The sequence below is a fragment of the Polypterus senegalus genome, chromosome 17 (assembly GCF_016835505.1).
Source record: "Polypterus senegalus isolate Bchr_013 chromosome 17, ASM1683550v1, whole genome shotgun sequence".
NCBI classification, from domain to species: Eukaryota; Metazoa; Chordata; class Cladistia; order Polypteriformes; family Polypteridae; genus Polypterus; species Polypterus senegalus.
Genome location: NC_053170.1, coordinates 88,867,847 through 88,889,275, shown reverse-complemented (window position 1 = coordinate 88,889,275; position 21,429 = coordinate 88,867,847). Strand labels below are relative to the sequence as shown.

General features: G+C 43.1%; 1 protein-coding gene across 4 annotated transcripts in view; it reads left to right on the top strand.

Annotated features, from left to right (window-relative positions):
* LOC120517345 (CDP-diacylglycerol--glycerol-3-phosphate 3-phosphatidyltransferase, mitochondrial) overlaps positions 1-21,429 on the top strand; it is a 95,244-nt gene that overhangs the window by 57,860 nt on the left and 15,955 nt on the right. For 3 of the 4 annotated variants that reach the window (XM_039739590.1, XM_039739589.1, XM_039739592.1), the window contains exon 7: positions 8,475-8,969. In XM_039739590.1, the coding sequence (XP_039595524.1) occupies positions 8,475-8,969 (495 nt within the window). Of the gene's footprint in view, positions 1-8,474; positions 8,970-12,058; positions 12,644-21,429 lie in introns of those variants that run through there. The other variant, XM_039739591.1, reaches the window with a different exon arrangement.

Here is a 21,429-nt window from a genome sequence, read left to right as displayed (position 1 = left end):
TGACCTTAAAAAGGCGGTTCATGCTAGAAAACCCTCAAATAAAGCTGAATTACAACAATTCTGCAAAGATGAGTGGGCCAAAATTCCTCCAGAGCGCCGTAAAAGACTCATTGCAAGTTATCGCAAACGCTTGATTGCAGTTATTGCTGCTAAGGGTGGCCCAACCAGTTATTAGGTTCAGGGGGCAATTACTTTTTCACACAGGGCCATGTAGGTTTGGATTTTTTTTTTCTCCCTAAATAATAAAAACCATCATTTAAAAACTGCATTTTGTGTTTACTTGTGTTATATTTGACTAATGGTTAAATGTGTTTGATGATCAGAAACATTTTGTGTGACAAGCATGCAAAAGAATAAGAAAGCAGGAAGGGGGCAAATAGTTTTTCACACCACTGTACATCATCAAATGTAACCGGACTGACTTCTTAGTGAAGCAGGATTGCACTTTTTTAATCGAATGATTGAGTTCTATGTTGGCACGCCAGTTACTATATTTGATTGCTTTATACTGTATATGTATGTCTTTAGGTATTAGTACTCTCGTATGCCTCTAGAGCAGTCTGAATTCAAGAACGAATTTAAACAAGGTGCCATAAACAATCGTAGGGTTGTTACTGAACGTTGATTTTAGTAATTGTGCACTTCCTGCCAGTGTCCCCGAAGGTGATTTTATTTGATTGTGACATGGCGCAGTTTCAGCCCACTGAAGTAAACTGATGTCACTGTCATCTGAATGGCACTCGTGTAAGTTTGAAAAAGGGGCTCCTTGTGTTCTAAAGAAATACATATGGCCAGCAACGAGTGATGATAATGATTAACCATTATTTGGATAGCTTCACATTAAGAGTTTAAACTAAATAATGTTGATCAATTAAGATCACATTTATTTTTGGAAATTTCATTGCCTTGCTACATTGCCAGATCTATTGGACTGAATGTGAGACGTGTTCATTTCAGTTGACACGTAAGAGCAGTGCTTAAGCAACACATCAAAGCATTTATAGAAGGAGAGTAAACCACCTCAACAGGCGCGCACTAAATTTAGATAAGCTTGGAGCGTTTCAAGCCAAAGCACGACAGTTTTCCCCAAACACGCGGTAATATAAAGTACTTCATTTGCATGTTTGAACTGCCGCACCAGCAGCAACAACTTGTAATGAATGACTGGCATCAAGAGGAATTTGCACATGGAGCGTTGAAGTGATACGGGGCACGTTACAAGTCAGGATGGTGGTTGACAAAGTTAGCTGTTCCCTTATTTTGAGACCATTTAAAAGTTAATATCACTGACCGTTGAGGTAAGCACTTTTCTGATAATCTGTAAGAGCTGAACCCCCAGTAAGCTTGTACATAGAAATGCTTTTTTTGGACAATAAATGAGAGGTGTGTACCAGGCATGTGCCACTGCTTAGGTCACGGGTGTCAAACAGTGGCTGCAGGTTTTCATTCTAACCGTCTTCTTCATTAGTGAACAGTTTTTGCTGCTAATTAACTTCTTTTGCCTTAATTTTAAATTAAGTTGACTCGGATCCCTTTGTTGTTTCTTTTTTCCTTAATTAGCAGCCAAATAATAGTAAGACACAAAACAAGCCGCTACATGACTAGTTCACCTGTGCCCATCTCACAATATCTGAAAGTGAAAGCCTCAGTAAGGCTGATCTCTCAGGGCCAGGGCTCGAGAGTGCAACCTAATTTCTCAATGGTGCGACTAAAAAAAATCAAAGGTTGCACCGGTGTGACCAGCCGTTCGAGGGGGGAAAAAAAAACGAAACTCCGTGACTCTTAAAGTCTCCCTGTTGTTCAACAACAGACACACATTAGGCCCATATCGTGGTCTAAACCAATCAGAGATAGTGAAGGCCGGATCCCCCCCTCTGATTGGCCGTGGTCCAGATATTCCTGTACGTGTGTGTACGTTTGAAAATGCATGTGATGCAGTCAGACAGAGAGAGGCGAGTAGCCCATCAGGTAAACGGTGGATGTAGCCGCGGATTATGAGAGAAGATGAAAAGAACGATTGACAGCTTTTTAGTTAAGAATGTTAAGTTGGGGCCTGATCCGTCCGAAAATCATAACCAATGCTCTGACACGGAGCCATCAACCTCCCAAGTTATAGCGAGCCCTGGTCCGGAGACGGCATTAGATAATGAGCCACATACGATCGAGTCCGAGCCCACTGAAATTAAAAGGGCTAAAGTGTATACATTTCGAAACGAGTGGCTCGACCAGTTTCCCTGGCTAAGATACAGTAAAGCCGATAATATAATGCACTGCATTTACTGTAAAGAGTGTGGGGAAGACCATGGCCGGCAGTAGTGCATTTGTGACTGGTTCTAATACATTTAGAATTGAAACGCTGAAAAAGCACAATGCATCTATAAAACACATTACATGCCGTGATAAATGCACTGCTCAAGTGTCTGCCTTTCAGCGGCAGGCAGCAGCAAACAGATCATCAGACGAGGCCGAGATGATAATTAAGTTTAACATTGCCTGCAATTTTGCAAAAGAAGAACTTCCCTTCACTAAATTCAAGTCCGAAATAATTCTTATGAAGAAAAATGGCTTGAACGTAAACCCGACGTACAGCAATGATGTTGCGTGCGCCCAATTTATAGGAGTCATCGCAGATACATTGAAAAAAAAGACGTCTGTGCAAATTGCGAACCGTGCGTACATGGCATTCCTGATCGACGGAGACGCAGATATCGCCACAAAGGAATGCGTCATTGTGTACGGTCGTATCTTGCGGAGAGGACGGCCGGTGAAGATACTTATTGGACACATTGAGGTCGAGCATGCTCACGCCCAAGTCTGCTAGAGAGAGTGTGGCCAGCTGGTTTAGTCAGGGCCAAAGATCAAGAAGATCATCCGAGGGGCATGTGACTGCAATGGAGGATAGTCCATAAGACATTGAGCCATGAGATGTTCACTTTGAAGCCCTTGTAACACTTAATTTAGATTTTCTTTTTAGTTAGTTTATCTTGAGATTTTTTAAGTTTAAATTTCAGCTCAGTAAAGCACTTTAAGCACCAACACCTTTTCAGTAAGTTACCTTTCTTGTAGAATTGTGCTTGCCTTCAAATAAAGAACTTTATATTGACCAGATTGTTAGTTAATCATTTACAAGTCAATATTGCCTATATGGACAGCGATTAAAAAAAAACAACAAATAAATAAATAAAGTGAACGTGTAAAACTGTGGTGTGAAATGTGATGCGGTTGAAAATTTGGGTGCGCCTAACTTTTGTGCTGGTGCACCTAAGCAAAAAAGTTAGGCGCACCAGTGCAACCAGTGCAAAAAGTTAGTCTAGAGCCCTGCTCAGGGCACCAACATATTGTGACAGTGCTGTGGTAGAATGAGAGCAGCAACAAGCCAAGGGATTAAATAACGCGTTTAATTAACAGCAAGAATCGGCTTCTCATTAAGACAGTGATTGGAGTGAAATTGGTTGGAGTTTGCAGCCCCAGTTTATCTGCTCGTCTGTCGGCTCGTTTCCCGTCTCATGTCTGTTTGGCTGTCATTTAATGAAGAAATGAAAACCATTGAGAGAACTGAATCCTTAAAAACAGGGCTTTTAAAATAAAGGGAAAAAGAAGTTAATCAGCAGTGAAAATTGGTCCCCGATTAGGAAAAGGGTTAGAATGAAAACCAGCAGCCACTGCGGCCCTCCAGGCCCGGAGTTCGACACCCCTGGCTTAGATGATAACTGAAAGATGCAATTGTTTGTATTGCAGTCATCCAGCGGACGGGCTGGCCGAGAAGCTGATTAATGTGTTACAGACACAAGAACCTGCCGGCAAAGCAGTTGTATGCGTTTATGACATCGCACAAAACGCCATGACTGCTATTTCACCCACCCTTGTGAACCGGGCCTCAGTTACATGTTACACCCATTCACCGCGGTAATGGGCTCCCTGAGGTCATCACGACTGGTTTTCTCATCTGCCAGCTTGGGGTCAAATTCAAACTTTCTGTGTACGTCGGGTTTCACTTATGCAGCTTTGCTTGCATGTAGAATTGCTGACTGCTCGCCTTCGTTTATCTGGACTGCATCCGTTGTATGCATAGATAATGTGGGCGCCGTGTTAATTTATTAATTGTCTGCACTTGCAGCTGTCCCTAAAGAGAGATGCATAAATCACTTCATTAGTACCAAGAAACAGTTTTTATAAAATGTCCAAAGTCATTCTTGCATAATACATAAATAAAATATTTGTGGGCAAATGCATCATGTCTGTTTAAAAGAGACACCTGCTTATTAAAAGATGAACAGTTAGTTATTAATCAATCCGAATGACTTGTCGGTCAATTATGAAATATGATCACAATTTACAGCCGTATCAGCGGCAGTGCTAAGGTGTGCCCTGTGCCATTCAGGTCTGGCTCAGTTGTTAAGAGACCTAAAAAAATCCCCAATAACATTTATTTCTATTGCACATTTTCATACAAACAGTAGCTCAAAGTGCTTTACATAATGAAGAATAGGAAGATAAAAGACAAAATAAGAAATTAAAAATAAGACAACATTAGCTAACATAGAAAAGGAGTAAGGACTGATGGCCATTGGTGGACAGAAAAACAAAAAAAAAACCTCCAGACGGCTGGAGAAAAAAATAAAATCTGCAGGGGTTCCAGGCCACGAGACCACCCAGTCCCCTCTGGGCATTCTACCTAACATCAATGAAACCGTCCTCTTTGGAGTTAGGGTTCTCACGGAGTCACTTGATGTTGATGGTCATGCAGACTTCTGGCTTTTAATCCATCCATCATTGTTGGAACATCACAGTGCTTTGAGTAGATCGGAAAAGGAAAGAGAAGAGAGCGTAGGGGTTAGTACAGATTTTAGAGCCACCATGACTAGTTCTTATAATGAGTTGGATATACAGAGTATCAGGATTTAGATTACAGTGAAGTCATGAGAAGACCCCACGCCAACACACCACCACCCCCAGTAGCACCGTTGACCTAAAGCATGACTGATCCATCAATTCATAATAATTTCAGAATTCCGTTCCTGCCATCAGCATTTCACAGCCGAAACTGAGATGTATGTCAGAGCTGACAACATATTCCCGAGATGTTGAGCCACCACATTTGGCACCAACAATTGCTCCATGGTCAGAGTCCTTTAGATCGGCGATTCTCAACTGGTGGAGCGGTCATGTGACCTCACGCTAAAAGAGAAATTCACGGAGGTAAGCCTCTCCCAGTTCTGGTGCAGCACTGTGATGACCGAGTATCCTTGTCTTGCCACTCGCAGTTCAAATCCTGCCGCCATTCAGCACTACCTATCTCTGTAGAGAGTGTGGATTCTCAGCTCGGGCTCAGCTGAAGACATTGAGCATGACCTCAGAGTTGCATTGCCTACTGTAACTCCAGACTTTGAGACTCTTGTCAGGAGCAGAAAAACATGGCCGCTTCTCCCATGAATTCCTCCAAACTCAGTCTATGATGTCCGCGTCGCACCTTAGGTTGAAGTGAGTGTTGCTTAATTTTCTTCAAAGTGTTTTCACCATTCACCTACTGATAAGGTAACTGAATGTAGTATACAGTGGGAGGCAAAAGTTTGGGCAACCTTGTTAATAGTCATTATTTTCCTGTAAAAAATAAATATAGAATATATTATAAGAAAAAATGTCAGTTAAATATATCATATAGGAGACACACACAGTGATATTTGAGAAGTGAAATGAAGTTTATTGGATTTACAGAAAGTGTACAATAATTGTTCAAACAAAATCAGGCAGGTGCATAAATTTGGGCACCGTTGTCATTTTATTGATTCCAAAACTTTTAGAACTAATTATTGAAACTCAAATTGGCTTGGTAAGCTCAGTGACCCCTGACCTACATACACAGGTGAATCCAAGTATTTAAGGGGGTCAATTGCAAGTTTCCCTCCTCCTTTAATTTTCTCTGAAGAGTAGCAACATGGGGGTCACAAAACAACTCTCAAATGACCTGAAGACAAAGATTGTTCACCATCATGGTTTAGGGGAAGGATACAGAAAGCTGTCCCAGAGATTTAAGCTGTCTGTTTCCACAGTTAGGAACATATTGAGGAAATGGAAGACCACAGGCTCAGTTCAAGTTAAGGCTCGAAGTGGCAGACCAAGAAAGATTTCGGATAGACAGAAGCAACAAATGGTGAGAACAGTCCGAGTCACCCCACAGACCATCACCAAAGACCTACAACATCATCTTGCAGCAGATGGAGTCACTGGGCATCGTTCAACCATTCGGTGCGCTTTACACAAGGAGATGCTGTATGCGAGTGATGCAGAGGAAGCTCCGCCCACAGCACAAACGGAGCCGCTTGAGGTCTGCTCAAGCACATTTGGACAAGCCAGCTTCATTTTGGAATAAGGTGCTGTGGACTGATGAAACTAAAATGGAGTTATTTGGGCATAACAAGGGGCATTATGCATGGAGGAAAAAGAACACAGCATTCCAAGAAAAACACCTGCTACCTCCAGTAAAATATGGTGGTGGTTCCATCATGCTGTGGGGCTGTGTGGCCAGTGCAGGGACTGGGAATCTTGTCAAAGTTGAGGGACGCATGGATTCCACTCAGTATCAGCAGATTTTGGAGACCAATGTCCAGGAATCAGTGACAAAGCTGAAGCTGCGCCGGGGCTGGATCTTTCAACAAGACAACGACCTGAAACACTGCTCAAAATCCACTAAGGCATTCATGCAGAGGAACAAGTACAACGTTCTGAAATGGCCATCTCAGTCCCCAGACCTGAATATACTTGAAAATCTGTGGTGTGAGTTAAAGAGAGCTGTCCATGCTCGGAAGCCATCAAACCTTAATGAACTAGAGATGTTTTGTAAAGAGGAATGGTCCAAAATACCTTCAACCACAATCCAGACTCTCATTGGAACCTACAGGAAGCGTTTAGAGGCTGTAATTTCTGCAAAAGGCGGATCTACTAAATATTGATTTCATTTCTTTTTTTGTGGTGCCCAAATGTATGCACCTGCCTGATTTTGTTTGAACAATTATTGCACACTTTCTGTAAATCCAATAAACTTCATTTCACTTCTCAAATATCACTGTGTGTGTCTCCTATATGATATATTTAACTGACATTTTTTATCGTAACAACCAACGATTTATACAGGAAAATAATGACAATTAACAAGGTTGCCCAAACGTTTGAATCCTTTAGAACTTCACTCCTTCTTTAATTTATTTCTCTTTGTTAAAATAAAAACTGCTAATGAAGAAACAGATTTTTTTCCATCGTGCAGTGTTGGGTGTCATTGATTCAATGAGTGAGGATTCTCTGGTAAAACCACATTTGAGTTGTTTTGAAAATACTTTTCAGTAGTCGCACTTTTTTTATTTCATACTTGTGCATGAAAGCACCATTGAGTCTGTTAAAAACACTTACTGAAGAGATTTAGTTTTAATTCAAATGCAGCTAATTGAGTATTAAAGGGAGTAAGTATTCCTTCTCTGGCGTTGCCACTTGGCTGGTCATTTTGGTTTATCAGGTGTTTGTGTCGGCGTACTGTGATTTTCTATTCTACTAACTCCGGTTCAAACTGCACCATCTTTTCAGTCAATAAATCTGAGAAGTTTTGGGTGGTGGCTTGTCATTAAGAGGTGATGGTGGGTCCCAAAGCCAGACCACTGCTTTAGATCACACGCCTTACCCGTTCTAAAGATGGCTAGAAGCAGCACTGAGCTACAGCAGGTCGACATGCTTTTGTAGAGGGTGTGGTAGCCATGTGATTAGCCGTATGGAGGAACAACACGTAGTTTGTGTTCATGAGCAGGTAGACCAAATGGCAGTAGACGCTGTGGTTAACATTGTCAATAGCTGGGATACCCACAACATCCTGACTGCCTGCTAAATGTTGTTCATATTATACTTTATATTACAGTACATTGCTATTGGCTCAGGTGGCCTGGCACCCTGCCTGGCATTTGTTCCTGCCTTGCGCCCTGTGCTGGCTGGGATTGGCTCCAGCAGACCCCTGTGACCCTGTGTTAGGATTTAGCGGGTTGGGTACTGACTGACTGACTGACTGACTGGCATTGCTATTAGTTTTTTTTACTTTTGTATAGTTTTGATAATGTCCAGCTGTAATTTCCGGTCCATTTCCTTAATTTCCTTTTTGCATTTTTATTGTTACTGAGAATAGATACATAAATAAGGATTGCAGTCTTCTAACTGTATAGCAACAAAGTCTGAACTTCAGCTGACCATTGCAAAACTTTGGAAACGTTTAAGGAGGATAACGTGAATGAGAAGGAACAACCAATTTAAAATCCACCCTTGACATTGATGCAAGTAAAAAATAATTCCCACTATTTTTAAATTCAATGGTCAGGAGTGTGGGACTAGGCTTTCATACTGAAGCTGTGAAATATTATGTTAAATTCAAGAGCTCATTGACGTTCTTAAAAATGTTTACCATTTGTGTGGTTTTATTTATTTATTTTTTTTTTACGCAGGGAACAGGAAGGAATTTTGTCAAGCAGCTAACAGAAGAATAATGGAGGTTGTAAACACTGCCCGTGCCTTGAAGTCTAATAAAACTGCTGTGGAGAATAAGAGTTTAAGAGAGAGCGTGGAGAATGACCAGTTGGACACTTGGGTTTTCCCTTTAATACAAATGAAACCATTTGGAATCCGTCTTGATGAGCGGGTCACAAAAAGGCTGCTGGTGGAGGCTGCAGATGATTCTCGTGTCTACCTCACCTCGGGCTACTTTAACCTGACCCATGCCTACCTGGACCTAGTTCTTGGCACAAGGGCAGACTACCATATCTTAATGGCATCTCCTGAGGTCAATGGCTTCTTCGGTGCCAAAGGAGTCGCTGGTGCTATCCCAGCTGCCTATGTTCACATCGCAAAGCAGTTTTACGACCGAGTGTGCCAGCAAGGTCAGCAAAACAGGATTCAGCTACTTGAGTATTTTCGTAGTAACTGGACATTCCACGCCAAAGGTAAGACCTTTCTGTTACAACAGAGCTTTGATTCTGACATTTAAACTTCTCACTGTACAAATCAGCAATTATAAAGTAATCCATTGTAATATAGCCTATGTTGGGACGAAATTGAGTTTCATTATACATCATGGCCGTGATAGTTGGGTGTTCTTCCACAAAACGCACGGCTGACTTGTTACATGTTGATCATCATTTGGAAGTAAGAACCTGACTGTACTCTGCACATACGGCACCACCATACGCAATACCAGTCCCTCCAGGCTTTTTTGTTGATTCTTGTGGCCTAAAATGCCTGATTTTTTCAGCAGCTCTTTCAAAAAGTTGTGGTGAAAGTTGCGATGTTTTGAGGCTTTATTTTTTTTTTCCCCTGTAACATTGCAAGAACAAATGAATTTTCAAAAGTAAAAGTAAAACATCACATATTTAGCACAGATCAAATGCAATAAAACTGGGTAAGATAAATTACCTACGCCACTGTTACCCTCACTAATCTACGGTATACTAATAAAAGGCAAAGCACTCACTCACTCATCACTCACTCATCACTAATTCTCCAACTTCCCGTGTAGGTAGAAGGTTGAAATTTGGCAGGCTTATTCCTTACAGCTTACTTACAAAAGTTGGGCAGGTTTCATTTCGAAATTCTACACGTAACGGTCATAATGGTCGACAACGTCCGCCATGTTGAACTTTCTTATTTATGGCCCCATCTTCACGAAATTTGGTAGCCGGCTTCCCTGCGCTAATCGAAACCAATGTACGTACTTATTTTGGTGGTATGACACCACTGTCAGCTGCCATATTGAAAATTCCAATGGTCTTTGTTACCTATGGGCCCATCTTCAAGAAATTTGGTACGCGGGTTCCCAACGCTAACTGAATCCTACTTACGTACATATATACGTCCATAGCCTGCAGCTCGGTCACCGTGTGAGGCAGCGTTGGGTCCTCCATCCCAACGCCTCCCATGTTGTTGGCTGCCTGCCTATATAAGGCCGTTCGTCGTTCCAGTCTCTACATTCCCTTCCTTGCTTCGCCACGGGATTCACGTCTCCCTGCTGATAACTACAGCCTTTTTATTTAATCCACTGCTTCTCCGCTGTTTTATTGTTCGTTTATTACGATTATAGTTATTGTGTAGGTATTTTAGACTCACTTTACATTGTTCAGGTACCCATTTCCTTTATCATTCCAACCGTACCCCCATTAACATGTCTATTGAGGTGATCACCATCGATCAAAGAACTGTCACTTACCGAGTGGTTTCCATGCCCAGAGATGGCACCTGCCTTTTCCATTCTCTTTGTTACATATTGCACGGCCATATCAGGCTCACTCTTGATATCCGTAGGAACATTGTGTCTTATGTATTGAATGACTGGGACAGGTTCAAGGTGTGGACTGATGACGGTACAGGAGATAATTAGACTACACAGGAGCACTAGAAGAGTGAAATGCTTAAGCCCTTCACCTATGGTTCTGCATGTGAGTTGATGGCTGCCGCTGAATTGTTCGGTTGTCTCTTACAAGTGTACCGAAATGGCCAAATATTTTACACCTTTCGACAGCCGCCAATGCCTCTTAAACATCTTAGATTGACAGGTGACGATTTCAGTAGTGGACACTTTGATGTTTATGAATGTTTAAACTCTCAAAAGCTGGATGTGATTTTATCGATGAAACCGGTTGTATACTTACAACGCTTGACAGATGCCGAATGTCACTTTAACACAAGTCCTACAAATACTGTCGTAATTGAAACAAACCATGAAACTCAAACCGATTATGACAGCAGCAATCCAAGTTGTGAGATTTGAAACAAGATTACTGTTCACATGGCCAACTGTACGTTACATGCTCAAGAGTAAGCTCAGCACACAGCTTGGTCATATTACAACCGGAGGGCCGAACTCACAATGTGGTATACAAAGAGATCCTTAAATAATAATTATTGGGATATTTTCCCTCAGTTTAAAAAGGTTTAATTTTCTTCTTAATAAAACTTTTAAGGCAGTACTTACCAAGCTGGTATTTTGCTAGTCTCTCTCTCTCTCTCTCTATATATATATATATATATATATATATATATATATATATATATATATATATATATATATATATATATATATATATATATATATAAATCCAAATACCACTGACTCACTCATCACGAAATCTCCTGAACCAGCAGGACTTATAATTATAATTGAGGTTACCTTTGGCCCTTACCTTTAGGTACTCGGTAAGAAACGGCTTTAAAAATTTCATCGTCCAATCGCGAAATTTCTTATAGTTTTTTAGACCCGTTTGTCTGCCTGTCCGCCTTTCACGGGAGAACTATTTAACAGATTTAGATCATTTTTTTTTCTAGAACTTGCTTGAACATTCCGGTTGATTTTGCGACTTTGTCATCGTGCTAAGTATCGTAGTTCGCTTGTGGTAACAATTTATTAGTGCGAATTTGAGAGAGACTCATTGGGCTGCGGGGATGGGGGCGGGGCCCTACTTACTCGCGCGTCTGCCTCGGGGCGTAACCTTAACTCCGCTTAGTTAGCGAATAAGAGAACAACTTAACGGATTTAGATCTTTTTTTTTTCCTATAATTTGCTGGAACATTCCGGTTGATTTTGTGACTTCTCTCATTGCGCTAAGAATTACAGTTTGCTTGCATTAGTGATATATTCGTGCTGATCTGTGACAGAGGCTGCGGGCCGAGGGGAGGGGGGAGCATGACGTCAGGAGTGGGGGGCCGTGCAGGGCTCTCCTCACCGTCCTGTTTCACTACTATGTGGGCGGAGCCACGGGGGACGGCTAGTAAAATGTGTGAGCTTATGTGTGCATCACTGACGTACGACACACACACTCGCGCATACAACTTTAAAACATTAAACAAAGCCCATACAGCGTGTTTAATCGTTTCACTTAATATTTTTATCCGTAAACATTTTTATTTCTCTCATACTCGCTCACACACACATCATTTGAAACGCAGACTGACAAGGACGCCTCTGGATCTTTCTTATTACGCCTCTCTTAACATTTTCCATTAACGTGTATTTTAATCTCACTCGCCTTGTTTCTTTCAGCGCTTGTAACCGATCTGGATGCCACAGCCTCTGCCATGGTCACTTGTCATGTCTGTAGTCCTCTCTTTTCAGCCATTCTCTGGACATGTTTTGCAGCAGAGAAGTGCCTGTCCGGCGATGACGTTCGTCTGTGTTGTACCACGATGGTGTGAAACAGCTTACCACCACTTTCATGCAATACTTCAGGAAATTGACTCGCACGGACTTCAGCAGTAATATTTAATGGCAAATGTGAACTTTTCACGTAGCACATCTTGCAGATTTGGCTTAAAGGAAGTGAACCTGGGGGTAGGGGTTAAGGGGAGTGGTCAGATTTGCAGAAAAATTGCACCGATTGGACAAAAGACTGCTCAAAATTTGCGGGGATTGGTTGAATGTGCATTAATAGTTGCAGTGGCGACATTGCAGCTTCCTGGAGGGACTGGAGTACCTTCACATCCATTATTAGGAAATTGAATCACACGTGCAGTTACTGTACCTGTCTGGTGGGGTTGGCAGCACCCCCAGTTTCTGGATCTTCGTTGGTATTTTGTTCGTACGCTAAGCCAGCACAACGTCGGCTTGTATTTGTGGTTACGTGTATGCTGTATTCAAAGCAAACCTAAACTAAAATAAAGAGAAATACAGTACTGAAGGAAGTGGAATTGGCATTTATAAAAAAAGAAAACAAAAAGTACGTACTATATATTACAAAGTAGCATTTTCTCTTTGCAGATTCCTACAAATAGCAACACTGCCATGAAGAATAATATTGAGTTTGGCAACTTCATACGTAGTGCTCCCTTTTTAAAGGCACGTTTTGATGAATACAAGCTGATGTGATTGTCTGTTCACACGCGGATTTCTAGAGCTGATCATCTAATATGGCTACAATTAGTTTATTACTTTTGAACAAACCGCATAAGAATTTGACATAAAGGATATTTTGTTCTTGACTTCACCAGACCCTCTGACCGTGTCACTTATTTTTCCTTCCTTGTGCCCACTGCTGTCGACGTCATTTGTGGCTCTCGCCATTGGTCCATATAGCGGTCTGTTCTCCACACGTCTAATCGGGTAGGGTGCCCCTGGTAATTATTACTGTTTATTATTATAATGAAACTGGCAGAATCCCAGTTTAATCAGCCTGTCTCCATTCAAAGAACTGTTCATAAATATCAAACTGTACAATCTTGTGCCGGTTACTCCTGGCGGTAGACCTTTGGCTCCAGTCCATGTTCTCGTCTCACCAGGAGCAACGCACAATTTTTGCTTGTATGAACGTTTTCCTCCATGAATGCAAATCAAAGAGCTGGAGAATAAAAACTGCTAAGCTCGCTCATGCATTCATTATGTGGGTCTCCCTGATGTTTGTGTCTTCAGAAGCATAATAGACTTTTACGGGAACTGGGCATGGAACAGAACAGGCCTAAGGCAAGCGCTTTAGTGCAGCTAATCTCCTCAGCGCTGAACGTATCTAATCCTCTTGGTAAGAAAACACTAAGGTACAATTTATTTGTTGCCTTTTGTTTTGTCCTGGAAATAAAGCATCCGACATTTGGCTAAAGACCAAAGGTGCCTTTTTATAGTCTTCATTTATAATAATCTGTTTAGGTTTAGGGACTAGAAACACAATACATAGGCGGGCACACTGTGCAACTACGCCACTGGCTACCTTATTTACCGTTCTCAAATGTGTAGGGCATACGCTCACCTGCCACTTGGGTGCACCGGGCTAGTACCGGGTTGGGCCTTCAGAACTGCCGTAATTAATCATGGCATAGATTCAATAAGGTCCTCGGGGATTGTGGTCCATATTGACATGATGGCATCACACAGTTACTGCACATCCATGATGCGAATCTCCCGCTCCAGCACATCCCAAACGTGCTCTATTGGATCGAGATCTGCTGACTGTGGAGGCCATTTGAGTACGGAGAACTCAAGAAACCAGCTTGAGGTCATCTGAGCTTTCTAAAATGGTGGGTTATCGTGTTGGAAGTCGCCTTCTGAAGATGAGTAAGTACACTGCGGCCATAAAGGGATGGACACGGTCGGCAACAATACTCTGGTAGGCTGTGACATTTAAATGATGCTCCTTTGGTACTAAGGGGCCCCAAAGTGTGCCAAGAAAATATCCCCCACGCCATTACACCACCATCACCAGCAGCCTGAACCGTTAATGCAGGGCAGGATGGACCCATGCTGTTGTGTTGTTGATGACCAATTCTGGTGCAGGGGATTAGGGAGGACTGTGGTTGTGCACCGTGAGAAGTGCCAGCCTGTGTCAGGAGGTTACAGAATGCTTGGTCCCCACCATGTGCCGTCTCTTGTGTGAGAAGTAACAAAGATGGCTTCCTGATGTGCTCTGCCAGTAGGCCGCACATCACTAGTATTAGCCAGCTGCTCAGTGGCGCTCTCTGTATTCAGGCCTACCTCTTGACGTTCTTTGTCACTGAAGGGCCTCCTGTGTTTGGCTTGGTGCTCACCAGACGTTGCCACTGAAGTTCTCTCTTGCGCCATTACTGTGTGTAGCACTGGATTTTGCGATCCTAACGGTTATGGTGGTGTGAGGACAGCGGCACCGGTCAGTTTGTGCAGTCTGTACACCACCCTTGACGCTCGGCATACAAGACTGCTGTTATTCCCTTTCTGTCCCGTCACCTTCTCAAACAGTTTGCCGTAAGAAAGACGTAAACCCCGATAACTTCATGGAGTTTGCTGCCACCCAAGTTTGTGGGTCACCAGTTTGTATCGCGTTGTAAGCTTTCAATCTGATCCAAAGTCAAGATACCACCAGCCCCAGTGGTTCATGAGTAATCGTGTCATAGGAGGGCTTTAGCATTTTATTAATATAGATTTCATTATTTTTGTTTTTTTCTTCCAATGTGTAACATTTTACCATTAAGCTTCATCTGCTCAAAAATCTGAATGCCGTCCAGTTCTGTTTCTAATGATTTTGATTTCTCCGGAGTGTCCGCCATTCCACCCGGTCTACTACTTGTTAGTAGCAGCGTTCTTATGTACGTATATGGCAAAGAAATTAATAATTCTTTTTTACTCTTTTAAAGGAGGCAGTTTAACATCATAGTCTTGGGTTATTGTTATTGTTGTTCTCATATTAGGGTTTACTGTGCGTGTCCAGGCCACCTTCTCACTCCATTTCCTGGGCCTACGATCTCAAGATTGCTGAAGATGACATTTTATCCTTCTAGTAATTGGACTGTATTGGCAATAGATATCTGTTTTATTCTTCGTGTGCCACTGCTGGGGGGCTTGTTTTGTTTTGGACGTGGTCCGTCTCTAGGTCTGTCAGAGGACTGGGACTTTGGGAAGTGGGGTGGGGGGGTCTAGGAGCAAGCGATCTCTAATCTGTCCTTTTAATCCTTGTAATGAGAAGTGCAAACGTAGCAACAGCCTTCAAGGCAGTAACTCCTGGGAAAATTGGAAATTGGGTCAAAGCCGTCTTATTTTCAGTTACGACTAAAAAGTGACAATAAGTTCAGAAGTAGCAGCAGCGTTGTTTACGTCCTCACTGCAAATTCAAACGTCTAGCCGTCCCTGCGCTTATCCCTCCAGTCCCTCACCTTCCCTCCTACACTTTTCTTGCACCATAAAACCCGTTGTCTTCTGCATTGGCGCCAGTTTTGTGGACAGTTTTTTTCCTCACTTGTATTACTATTATGTTTAGCATTTTTTGTGGAGCTTCATAATTTCAACATACCACTGTGAAAGCTTTTGTTATTACTTCATAAAATTCAGTAATAATCTGTAAAAAAACAGACAAGGAGACTATCGTGCCATTTCACAAATACTTAATAGACGCGGCTCGATCGTTTCTGTTCTTCATCTTTTCCATGAATTTACCTGTGATAAACATTAATAACTGAGTCTTATAAACTGTATTGATATGTGCCAACGTCTGTTGATTAGAAATTGACCAAATATGCAATCATTTGTAAAAAGTCCATTTTCAGAATTTGTGCATCTAAGCCCACTTAGTCGCCCCTTCACTCTCAGGCACGTTAGCTGGTCCCAGTGCTTTCATTTTAGACTTGTTCATTCCAGTAACACTGTCCACTACAAGCTGCACGTTATTGAGTACGTCAACTGTAATTAATGGAAAGATACTAATGTCTTACAGATGAGTTTTCTTTAGAATTATGAGCTGAAAGCATATGTTCATCTCCCTTTCTGTGTAATTTATTTCCCAGTATTTTTCTTAATACGTGTAACTCTCCTCCTTGACCGTACTGGTATTAGAAAAATAAAAAAAATAAAAAAACCTGAAAGAACCTCCTGAGGTGAACTCCTGCTCTTTTAGGAGAGTCTCGTCTAACTAATGTTAGTGTAAGTGTTGCTCTCATCTTGTATATAAACGTCTACACGTCTGTGTGTCTGTCTCTCTGTGTGTCTCTCTCTGTGTGTCTCTGTCTCTGTGTGTCTCTGTCTCTGTGTCTCTGTGTGTGTGTCTGTCTCTGTGTGTGTCTGTCTCTGTGTGTGTCTGTCTCTGTGTGTGTCTGTCTCTGTGTGTGTGTCTGTCTCTGTGTGTGTCTGTCTGTCTCTGTGTGTGTCTGTCTGTCTCTGTCTGTGTGTGTCTCTCTGTCTCTGTCTGTGTGTGTCTGTCTGTCTCTGTCTGTGTGTGTCTCTCTGTCTGTCTGTCTCTGTCTGTCTGTCTCTGTCTCTGTGTGTCTGTCTGTCTGTGTGTCTCTGTCTCTGTGTGTCTGTCTGTGTGTGTGTGTCTGTCTCTCTGTCTCTGTCTGTCTGTCTCTGTCTGTGTGTCCGGCCCAGAAGTGAGAGGTGGAGTTAGGGTAAAGGGCTCTGCGTCCGAGGAAACCGAAAACTGCTAATCACACAAGCGAGGCCACAGCACATCAGCAAAACGAAACCTCAGTAGAAAGACAAAGTCGCTTAGCCGCTAACATCGGTATCCCTTTTACTTTTTCTCTCGCCGCTAATCCATAATCGAAGCGAGCACATCGGCAACACGAAACCTCCCAGGAGAGAGATGCCCACAGTAGTTCCTTTCAATTACCGGACACCTCAACATTTCATTATTTTATTTTTTTTTCAAGCAATTACAGCAGTTTTTAGTACCACCGGCTTTTTATTTCACGGGCTGACACGGCTCGTGTACTTCTAAGCTGTTTAAATGGTGACAGAGTTGTCTTTTATCTTTCTTTTTAAAGCTAGGCAGTATGTTGTATGTATAAACGTCAGACTGTCATGGTGTTTGAAGATGAACTCTTTCATGCATGTGTGGCTGCCTTTTGTAACTGAACCCCAATCCTGTTACTGCCTCGAGCTAAGAGAGTCGCCATCACCTAAATGATTCAGTGATTACTGTTCTAAGGTGAAAGTTAAGAGAGAAGCCATGACGCCATGATTTAGTTCTGAGTGTAATGTTCATCTGTGGCCCTCTGAGGCCTTTGGGACCGGCAGACCTGTTCCTGTGGGACTGTCTCCGGTATCAACCTTACAGTACATGACACAGGAGGACGATCCTCAACTAATGGACAGATATGGTCAAGATCAATGTAACGGATTCCTGTGTTGGCTCAGGCACAGCTCAGTTGACGTTTGTGGCGGTGGACATTTTTTCACTTGAGACTCTCTGTTGTATGCTGTAGGTGAAGTTTTGGATTCGCTTATTTATTTAATTAGGCAGTGAAGGATTCCAAGCCCCTATGCATTTAAGCACTTGCAGCTCAGACTGATGATTTATTTTCCTGCCGTGTTTTATACTGCCTTGTCTTTGAAATCCCAGTTTGTATGTCCGTCTCTGGCACATCCATCCATCCATTATCCAACCTGCTATATCCTAACTACAGGGTCACGGGGGTCTGCTGGAGCCAACACAGGGTGCAAGGCAGGAAACAAACCCCGAGCAGGGCACACACACACACCAAGCACACACACGGGACAATTTCGAATCGCCAAGGCGCCTAACCTGCCTGTCTTTGGACTGTGGGAGGAAACCGGAGTACCAGGATGAAACCCACACAGACACAGGGAGAACATGCAAACTCCACGCAGGGAGGACCCGAGAAGTGAACCGTGGTCTCCTAACTGCGAGGCAGCAGCGCTACCCACTGCGCCACCTTGTCTCTGGCACAGTCTTACATAAAATGATTTCCTATTGCAGTGTCAGAGAACAGGAGGTCCCCAACTTGTCTCATTAACTTTTTAAATGTATTTTCTCTGAGCTGTTTCTCTTTGTTGTTTGATTTTTTTTTTTCCTTTATAATTTCTATGGCCTTTTACAGTCAGACCACCATGATGGTAACTGGTGCCCAGTGCTGTCCATCAGTGTGTGCAGAGGTCAACCTTTGGGCTTATCTTTCTTTTTGAACAAGTGTGAGTAAAAGTGCAGTCGGTAAAAGTGTGCCTGAGTGTGTGTGAGACGCCACTCTTGGGGTGAGTAGCTCTGTGGCTGGATGTCATCCATCTATCTCTCTATCTCTCCATCTCTCCATCTCTCTCTATCTCTATCTCTCCATCTTCTATCACTAAACTCTCATCCCTCAGCTGTGGCAGTGATGGCCATGTGAAGTGTTCACCTTTAACTTTCTTCTCTGCTGCCATCCTGTTGCCACAATGAATAGAAAGGGCAATGCCAGCTTGATTCTGCAGGGGTTGCCGTAAGTCGGTGCTCTTTGTCTTCGCTCGCTGCCTTTGACCCGATGAAGGGTTTTAGTTGTGTCTTTAACGTCGTCTGCTGATTTGGGTTTAATTGCATTGAACGGCTCGTCCAGTAATACATTTTGCTGCAAACAAGGAGTCAGAATATCGTAAAATTAAACCAAGTAGAAAGACTAAGTGCATCTGTCCTGGCCTGACGCAGGACTCCTTGGTGGCACAGGGTGGCACATGTGCCTCTGGCTTTTTTTTTTTTTTTTTTTCCTCTTTTAATTATTTCATTTTAAATGAGCCAAAATAGGCAAAACAACAGAAGGCCGAATTGGGTTTTTATTTCTTTTTTTTTTAATCCAACCGCATATTCATGTATCCTGTTCCTTATGTCTGTTTTTATTTTTTTTAAATTTTATTGGACATTCTTGGAAAAGAAAGAAAGAAAAAAAAGAAAAAAAGAGCTGCCCTCCTGTCGTGGTGTTTATTCCCGCACATCCTTCTTTATAACAATTTCTTCCAGTGAACGAAATCTTCTTTTCTCAGTTGAGGATTGTGTTTTAATTCCTTTTGGGAGAATTGCCGGCGCTGATAAGAACTTCTTTTATTTATTCAATCAAAAGGGCATTTCTGGGTCGTTTCTAGTAAAAGGCAGCACTTTGAGAAGACTGGAAATGGATTAAAATACATTTACACAACAATCAATTGCCATTAACGGCGTTACATTTTTACTTAATGCTGCGTCAAGTTAATCTTCAAAGAGAAGGGAGACGCCACTAAGTAAAAGATTTTCTTTTTCTTCATTTCTTTTGTCAATACATTAAGCAGGCTTTATTTTATATTATGGTAAGTGAATGACGGTAGTTGTTCCCTGTAGAGTGGGGGCTGCGTGTTTTTTTCTTCAGCTAAGTCTCTAGACGCGAGGGCAGCTGGGGGGCAGACAGACAGACAGACAGACAGACCACCACGGCCCAGGCTGGTTTTCCCCAAAGTGGGTCTCAAGTGGCAGTGGACGATCGGCACGTCACCGTCTGATGGCGGCTCCTTCCAGTTACTCCAGCCACATCATTCAGACACGGCAGCGCAGCAAAGTGACATTACAGTGCAAAACGAAAGACTAATTAAAGCTTCACGTCACGTCACGTCACGTCCCGGCTGAAGGAGTGCTAATCGAGGGTTGGGATTGAATTCATTTTGATTGTTTGAACTCCACCCCACCATGCAATTCACGAGGCTAATTCCGATAATGGCCGAATGATGGTCCAGTTCACATGACTGAGGCTTGTTGTCCGTATTCCCTTCCTCGACCTCGTTTACAGTATTTCTGTAGTCGGCAGACGGAGTGGGAGAGTCCCGAGGTGGCTGGAGTGCGGTGTGTGGCGGTCCCGATGTCTCTGTAAGAGTCTTTAGGCTCCTGGTGCTCCCGGTTTGTGAGACATGGACGCCATGCCGGTGACCTCTCTTCAGAGAATCCTGGGGTCCCGCTGGTCTGACTTTGTGTTGCTCACGGAGTCCTGGATGAGGCACATGACCTGCATTGTGATGGAGTGTAAGTTACGGGACTACAGCCCCCCCCGAGGGTGACCCCACTGTTGAGGACCAGGCCAAGGGCTCGCCCACGTAACGCCTGAGGGGTCATTTTCAGGGGGGTGGGACTGGGCCGCGTGTGTGTCTGCCTTGGCCAACCAGGACCCCGAGCTGTTACATCATGTGATGGGTGCGGCAACGCATCGTACCAGTGCAGGCTGTCCAACCTGACCTGACCAGTCCAGAAACGATACGTGGGTGACTTTTATAGTCTCTGAAGAGCCGGGATAAAACTTCAGACGCAAGTCCTTTCATAACAATGGAGACCTAAACTCCCCCCAGGACTCCAGGAGATGCCTCGCCAGTGCCTGGGAAAGGTTAAGCACAATGTCTACTGACTTCATGCCACGTGTTGCCAGCCAGGATCCCGAGCTGTTTGGTCATCTGGTGGGTGCAGCAACACGCTGTGGTAATGCAGGCTCCCCAACCTGACCTCGGGGTGTATGACGGGTCAAAGGAAAGTCGCACAATAATTCCGGTTCTGTGGTACTTAATAAAGAGGTGTTCAGGGTCTCAAGATGGCCACAGCTCTTAGACTTGCATAGTGCTGTCGGTCTTCATTTTTTCTGTGTGAAAACGTTCAACCCCAGGATCCCAATGAAAATCTAATAATAATTAGTCTGTCTGTCCGTCCGTCCGTCATTGTCCAACCCGCTATATCCTAACACGGGGTCTGCTGCAGCCAATCCCAGCCAGCACAGGGCACAAGGCAGGAAACAAACCCCCGGGCAGGGCGCCAGCCCACCGCAGAAATAATCAGTTATGTGAAAAATGATTTAGTCAAGAAAATCTATTGCCAGATTTCTGCATTTCAGTTACGCAAACAGGCGCAATGACAGCGTCGTGTCTGAGGTGCGACATCAATTAAAAGAGCTGGAGGTGTCGCCACGGTGGGACGAGCATCATCAGTGTTTGGTGGAGAGTCTTAATGTCGGGTCCTGGTTTCAGATTTGCTTTGTGTAAGTAGAAGACGACTCCTAAAGGCTCTTTGATTTTAAAGAGCCGCCTCGCTGCCAGACGAAAGATCAGATGTGTTCATTCAGAGGACGCGCATCAAGAAGACCCCAAAGAAAAAGTCCTGACTTTGATGAAATTAGTCTTAAAATAGAACTGATGATTAATCCAAAAAAAAAAAAAGGGTTCAGTTGGATAAAATTGTACTCTTCGTTTCTGAT